This window comes from Rhipicephalus sanguineus, chromosome 6 (genome assembly GCF_013339695.2).
Source record: "Rhipicephalus sanguineus isolate Rsan-2018 chromosome 6, BIME_Rsan_1.4, whole genome shotgun sequence".
NCBI lineage: Eukaryota > Metazoa > Arthropoda > Arachnida > Ixodida > Ixodidae > Rhipicephalus > Rhipicephalus sanguineus.
Window position 1 is genome coordinate 52773063 of NC_051181.1, and position 7960 is coordinate 52781022.

At 48.8% G+C, this 7960-nt stretch overlaps 1 protein-coding gene across 1 annotated transcript; it reads left to right on the forward strand.

Annotated features, from left to right (window-relative positions):
• Nucleotides 1-6320: 6320 nt before the first annotated feature.
• Nucleotides 6321-7193, forward strand: LOC125758845 (arylamine N-acetyltransferase-like). Its single transcript, XM_049416506.1, has one exon. It carries the CDS (start codon nucleotides 6321-6323, stop codon nucleotides 7191-7193), a length of 873 nt encoding a protein of 290 aa, XP_049272463.1.
• The last annotated feature ends 767 nt before the right edge of the window (nucleotides 7194-7960 follow it).

Here is a 7960-nt window from a genome sequence, read left to right on the forward strand (position 1 = left end):
CGCAGACAAAACCATGTGTGCTGGCACGCGCTAGCGCGTTCGGGCTTGAGTAAGGGGCTGGGTAAGACGCTGTGGCCTCTCCCCCTTACACTCTCTCAGCAATCACTTGATGTCGTCGGGAAACGAGATTCTGCAGACGCGTGATGAACCCGCGTGGCGTGCTCCAACAAGAGTTCCGGACGAGTAACAGCAACAGCAACTACAGTGAAATAATTGTGTGCTCCACTTGCAAGGACGCGTTAACATTGGGCCAGGTGCCCGTGATGAACGGAACTTTAGGTCGACCCATGCGCTGCGTCGCATCCCCACATGCTTCCCTTTAGTAGCAGATGGTGTAACTTTTTTTTGACACAGAATTGTAGCCAACGTGTTCGACTTCACTGAGAGACAATTAATACAAATATTAAAAATGCTCATTATCCGAGTACTATCTGTAATCAAACACTAGCGCTTTTGGTAAACCCCATATGTTTCACCACAATTTTAAAAACTACGTAGTCTCCTGCTCGATAAGAAACATTTCAGTGGATTGAAGGCTTTCTAACTGAATATTTTCAGTGTGTTAAAATTGACTCCTTCATATTCAAACAGACGCAGGTCAAGTCGGGCGTTCCGCAAGGGTCAGTTTTAGGGCCGCTGTTATTTCTCATCTATATCAACGATATACCATTTAACATGCAGTCTAACGTACGACTTTTCGCTGATGACTGCGTAATGTATCAAGAAATAGCCAATCAGAACGACATTTTAACCCTGCAATCTGACTTAACGACATTTTCCCACTGGTGCATTTTTCAATTGAAGATTAACGTTGAAAAGACCAAGCATGTTAAATTCGGTCGAGATGCCAATCAAATGCCGAATATATACCTCATCAACAACTCTCCCGTTGAAACTGTATCGTCCATTAAATACTTAGGTGTTATCCTGCATTACAACCTTAAATGGAACAATCATGTAAATTAATTATTATTAAAGCATTTCGTAAGCTTGGCATTTTAAAACGCCGCCTACGTCTGGCTACTTCAGACACTAAACTTCAGGCATTTATTTCACTCATTAAACCAGTCCCTAGAGTATGCTTCTAACACATGGCATCCGCATCAAGCATACCTTGCTGACATGCTGGAGTCAGTTCAAAGTAAAGCCGCTAGATTTATTGCTTCCCCCTATTCACGTTTTCATAATGTATCATCCATAAAAAGAACTCTTCGTATTTCACCGCTCGCAACACGCAGAGAAGTATTCGAGATTATCCTTCTTTCACAGCATGTACTTTAGCTTCAGTCCTTTTTTCACTCAAATTCATCCGTCGAGCCGTAAACATTTCAGCCCGATGTGGCCACGATAACAAGATACGTCCACTATTTGCTCGCACTAAAAAATACTTACACTCTCCTTTGGTTTTGTCCATAAACGAGTGGAACGCCCTTCCGCGTACCATTGCAAACACTAAAGAATTAACTAGTTTCCAATCAGCCCTACTATCTTAATTTAGTGAGCAGTCCTTCCATAACTACTTGAATTGTCTGATTACAAATTTTCATTTATTCTATCTGTTTTTATTCTATGTATTATATGTATTGTCTGATTCCAAATTTTCGTTTATTCTACGTATTTATTTGCCTAGATTGTACTAAATATTGATCGCAGCTAGTGTACTCTACCCAGACTCTACATTACTGAACTGTGTATGCCTTTTTTACATTGTATTTGCATTACGTTTGCTTGTTATTACATTTTTCTTTTTCTGTACTTGTTAGTTCTTTCATTGTAGGTTTCCTTTATTCGTTGTCACAAAGTATTGTATCTCCCCTCCTCCCCCCATGAAATGCCCGTTCTCGGGCCCTTAGGGTCAATAAATGAAATGAAGTCGAAATGAAATGAAATGAAAAAAAATTACAGCATCTTCCGCTAAAGGGAACCATGAAGCGATGCGAAGCCGGAGCACTTGCACGATGGCGTTCCGTTGGCGTTCGTTGGGCATGCTACCGACCTCGCGTCGTGGAACGTGAAGAGGAACACCACGCGTCGGCGTGTCTTCCCTCTAGCCTGGCCGTTAATTCTCACAGGGTGAGCGGGGAACGCAGTCGCTAGGCGCGCGAGAGGGGGGAATCAAGGGAGAGGAGAGAGAGGGGGAGGGGATGCAGCATGCGCTGGCGCTCATCGCGTCGTTGCGCAGGACAGAATTTCGGCATGTCGAGCCCCCATTTCAGAGGGGTCAGCCGAAGCAAGATCTGGACTGAACGCGCGCAGCACCCTACCCGCTTTATATTCACACTTGAAGGAGAGGAGACTAGAGGAGGAGAGTAGCGCATGCGCCGCGAGAGCAGAAGCGAGAACGCAGGAGAAGCGCAAGCAGGTGCTGGGAGAGAAGTGGAGAGAGTAACGCGAAGCTGTTGGAGAAAGGGAAGGAAGAGAGTTGCGCAGTGCGTAGTGTGAGTGCGGACGCCAACGCTAACGCCGCGAGACATACCCCCGAGCAAGAGATGCTTCGCATCTATAAGAATGACAAGCACAACCGCCACCTGACAACTGTGTTCTTTTCGTGCGTCCTCTGTGTTTGCGCGGCGCCCAGCCACTGTCGAGCTGCGACAGTTCTTAGTTCGCGCTCGTCCTGTGCATAGTTGTCTGTTCTTTTCGTGCGTCCTACTTATGTCTGAGCAGCGGCCATTTAGTGTCGAGTTGTGACACTTGTTAAAGAACCACAGTTGGTCGAAATTTCCGGAGCCCTCTGCTGCGGCGTCCATAATGAAGTGGTTTTGGGACGTAAAACACCAACCTTTTATGAACTGGGCTAAGCAGCGACAACTCCAGTAATGGAAATCTGAAGGCACAACATCGTTACCTCTTACAGCCAGAACGTGTTGACGCTTATGTTAACGTGATGCGATAAACAGCGAAAACACATTTAGCGGAGAACGTTTGCTCGTTGCAAAAGGCAGTCCACCTGCGTTTTGTGCTGTCGATCGTTTTCTGTCTTTTGTGCTTGAACGACAAGCCAACAGTTGGATGCTTCTGTTTGCTTAATATAATTGTTGCCGGCTAAGGAGACCATTCATCACAATTACGGCTGAAAGGAGCCGTTTATTTTATGCCGCCAAGACTAAGGATCAGGTAAGAAACGAGTGGCCAGCTGGTTTAGGATGTTAACGTCGTCTCTGTCTTTTGTACTCACGGACGGCAAGCACGTTCACTGGTCTTCGTTTTCCACAGGCATATGTGCAACACTATGTCGACTTACGGTCGAGGTGGTCCGGTGGTCGAGGTGGCGCACGAGGTGGTCCCGATTGTTAAAGGGGTCCTGCGACGTTTTTACGACTGCCTTACTTAGCGCTGCAATGCGTGTAGTAATAAATGCCGAGATGAACGCAAAAAGAATTATGAAAATTGCTGCACGAAATATGATGATATTAGTCTGCACAGTTGAAAACTCGAGCAGAAAACGACAAGAAAACGTTCGCTTTCGCATTTCGCCCTCCCACTGACAAAAAGTAAATCGCATATCTGAGGTTTGCAATCACCGTGCGCGTCTTATGGCTCGTTCACACTGAGCATTCCGTAATTTTAAGCGACCGGAGTTTCTTAAGCCGCAGAATCCGGTTCGGCGGCGGCGAGATTCGCCGAATCGGCCCTCTCCGCGCCGATCGCTCCCGGACCCATTTTTGCGACAACCGCCGCCGGATCCGCTCGCTAGACGCGGAACTTGAAAAAATGGTGGCCAAGTCCGACACGCTCGTCACGTCGCCTTCTTTTACTTCGTCGAAAAACGTCCACATAGTGGAATTGCTGTTTCAACAAATCGAAATGGTGCGGAACTTGCCTTCCTCCGTGCCCTTCGCACGAGCTCATTGTTGTGTTTCGGTTTCGGTTCTGTTGCACTGGTACAGAATGCCATGGGTTGTCGGTTGAAACACTTCAGTTTTGAGAAGGCCCAAGAGAAGGTGAAAAAAAATATTTAACAAATGCAAAAGCAGCGTTGTGGGCGGCCTTCCAGGCTGCCAGGTTTGTGGGCGCCGCTCTGGCGTTCCTGTTTACCCAGGCGGACGTGTAATACAAAGAGTGTGTGGAGAGTACTCGTTGAGTGCGGACGTTTCTCTGCTTCAGCGCTTTCGCGCCCAAAGCCGCGTTTTCGGGCTGGCTGTCCGTCCCCCTGCCGGTCGCGTTGGTCACCCGCCGGTCTTCGCCTGGCTGAGCGCCGGGAATACAAGCACGAAACACAGCACTCATGTTTCCCGACGTATTGCCAGATGGGCGTCCATATCTCACACAGCGCCTCTTCTATCGTCTTTACACGACATTTGCGCGAAGCCCGCAGACACGCGGCCAATTTTTACGACTGCCTTACTTAGCGCTGCAATGCGTGTAGTAAATTAAACGCCCGAGAGGAACGCAAGAAGAATTATGAAAATTGCTGCACGAAATGATGCTATATTAGTCTGCACAGGTTCAAAACCTCGAGCAGAAAACGACAAGGGAAAACGTTCGCTTTCGCATTTCGCCCTCCCACTGACGTAAATCGCCGTTTGCAATCGCCGTGCGCGTCTTATAGAGATATACAGGAAGTCTCGTCGCATGGTGGCCTTCACACAGTGCCTCTCCACCGCTCTTTTTGAAGGCGTTGCTACCATGGCTACGACAAACCACGTGCGTCAGCTAGCGGATGGTCTTATGGTTTGTCGTGTAGTGCACACAATGAGTCTGGAAAACCTAACAGACCACGGGCGCAAGCTCTTGCGCCGCAGCGATGGCTTGCATGTCGTGCACGCCATTGCAAATTGAAAGTCCATCGCTGAGCCCCGCGCAACGCGAGGATGGCTCCGAGGGCCCGGACGAAGCACCACCGCCCGATTACGCGGAATGCGTTGGTCGGTAAGCGTTTAGAATTTTTCTTTTTTCATTTAGAGCATCGTGCCGAACTGAGCGTTGCGTGTTTCGCAGATGCCGGGGTGGCCGCTTTCGCCCGATGTCGCAAAAGGCAAAACGCGGAAGAGTATCGTTTGATTACCATTCCCATCCAGTCCCACAGCGCACCTATCGTCATGTTCGTTGTTTTGAATATGCATCAGATAAAAACAGCAATGGTTTGTTTCTGAGAACGCATAAGAAGGGGTATTATTCTATTTAGGGCTCGGTAATATGGCCTAGCTACCACCGTATGAATATTACATGGTACATCAAAACGCACGGCCTTTGTCGTCACTGCCACATGACGAAACGTCACTTCTCATATCAAAAATAGCCAATGTGTGTCGCTGTAGTTCGAAATCAACGTAGTTTGTCCGGTGAAATAAAATTATATCAGCTTCGTTTTCGGCGTTGCCACTCGCGCAACGATGTCGGCGCATTCCAGAGTACCAGAACAAACGTTGAAAACCACATGCTTAATTTGTGTCGCAGGGCCCCTTTAACATAATTGCGTCGAAGATATTTGTCCATTTTAATTATTCGTAATTCACCAGAGCTGATTACTGCTATTGCTGTGGTTTTACGTCCCAAAACTACGATATGATTATGATGGACGACGTAGTGAAGGGCTCCGGAAGTTTTGACCGCCTGCGTTTCTTTAATGTGCACCGAAATCTAAATGCACGGGCCTCTAGCATCTCGCCTCCGCCGAAAAGCGGCCGCCCAGGCTGGAATCCGATCCTGCGACCGTCGGGTCAGCAGTCGAGTACCATAACCACTAGACCACTTCGGTGGTTTGACCAGTGCTGATATTCGGCTTGGTTGGTGTGACATAGTGACAGTATAAAGCTTGCAGGACGACGACAATAAAGGAGCGTTCTTCTCCGTTGTCGTCCTTCCAAGCCTTTTGCATTGTTCCTAATTCATTCAAAGCTCTCTCCTATTTACATTCTTTAACGCCCCCCCCCCCCCCCCGGAGCTCATTTTTTCTTTGTCACGATCTTGAACGTTTACTTGCCTTCGGCGGTGTCGTGGCGACGTAGGCAAATTATTCCAACCGATATTCAATAAGCGCGCGCATGCAAGTGCCGTCCAAGAAACCGGTCTCGCTTCCATTTCGAACATGTTTCGGAACGTCCTCTTTGATTGGTTTACTTACGTAACGGGTGATGGCGCAGTCTGTCCGCATGGCCCGCGACATATCAGCGAGGGTTGGCGCCGCTCAATGAGTTACGCCCTTCCTCAGGGCCGTGCAGTCGAGGTCGACGGTTGGCCTTTCCGTTTCCACAGCGGTGTTTGTTGCGGCCCTTATCGCTTACGCTGCCTTAGGGAAGTCGTAGTCTCCACGTCACTCCGATAGTTGTTTGGCATGTGTTAACTGCCACATTGAATATAGTCACCGTTCTTTGGAAATGGATCCGTTGACGCCACAGCAAACGGACGCGTACTTGGCACGCCTCGGCGTGTCCAAGAAAGAGCCTTTCACCGCCGACCTGGATTCGCTCCGGACTCTCATTGAGGCGCACCTGCAACGCGTTACCTTCGAGAACGTCGACGTTTTGCTTGGCAGACCAATTGCGCTGGATGTCAACTCGCTATTCGCCAAGGTAGTGCAGCGCGGGCGCGGTGGCTATTGCTTCGAGCTCAACTCTTTGTTCGCTCGTCTTCTGCAATCGCTGGGCTACCGGCTGCGTCTGCGTATGGCCCGCGTTCGCTGGGGTCTCCCTCCAGAAGCACCGATAACGCTTCAGCAGCACTTGGTGCTCATCGTGGACATCCCCGAGGGTGAGCACCTTGTTGACGTCGGCTTCGGTGCGGCGAACCCGTACCTTCCGCTGCCCCTGAATGAAACACAAAGCACGGACCACCCGTACTGTCTGCGGCAGATTGGTGCTGAAGCCGACTGCGAACCTGGTACGCTGGAACTTTGTGTCCGAGGCCGCGATGAGTGGATACCGATCTACCGCATCGAACCGCGCGATCAGCGCTGGCGGGACTGTGTTCCTCTCAACTGGTACACTTGCACGAATCCCGAATCTGTAATGCGACGTTTGCTTATGATGGCACGCACTGACGGAGAAGCGTGGCTCAGCTTGTTCAACGGTCGGTACAGGCGCCGCCTGCGTGTCTGTGGTCACGACGCCGTGGAGAAGAGGGATATCAAGGACGTGGACGAGTTGCTTTCCCTGTTCCAGACTGAGTTCCGCCTTCGCCTGTGTCCCGAGGATTTAGAGCCGCTACGTAATCGCTTGGCAACGATTCTCCTCGAGGAACTTCGCTTTTGACATTGTATGATTTACAGCTGCTCTCGTAAGTGGCTGATGTTGGTGGCCGCACCGGCGCACGAGGAGCGACTCATTTATGGAGCATCGCAGTAGGGGCAACTCTTATTTTGGCTCTGTATTGGTACTGCCTGATCGCAGGGATCACATTATCACAGGTGTGTACATGCTTCCCTTGTCTTGAGGAAAATACTACGTAGGGCAAACCGGGCGGTGCCTCAATGAAAGGCTTAGATGGCATCCGATCAATGTAAAGAAGGATGGCGATGGTTTGCTTTCCGCAGATTGCCGTACGTGTGGGTGTTTGCCTGTTTTCGATGAGTGCTCGGTTGTGCACATGTACCAAGATGAAACAATGCGGTTGATTGTTGAATCGGCTACCATACATGAGCTAGGCCAAGATTGCGTCAGCTATATCATTGTCATTATCTAGAAAGGAATGATCATTCCTTGATGCCTTCATATTTGAGCATGTATGAGTGACCACAATTTTTATGTATATATGTTAGATTCGGCTTCCAATAAATTATTGTTGAAAGTTAGCTCTTGTGTGTGTGCTACTCCCTCTCTCGTCCTCGTCGTTTCAGTTCCGCACTTTACATTGAGAAGAAACGTTTACTTTGTTAAAAAATAAACGTTTCAACTGCGTTGTAGACACTTGAAGTACTGGTTCCTTTAGGATGGAGGGTGAGGCTGAGAGGAGGAACGTAACTTTATCTGGTTTTATGCAAATACTTTATTTAGGGTATAGTACTCTGCTCAAACGATAA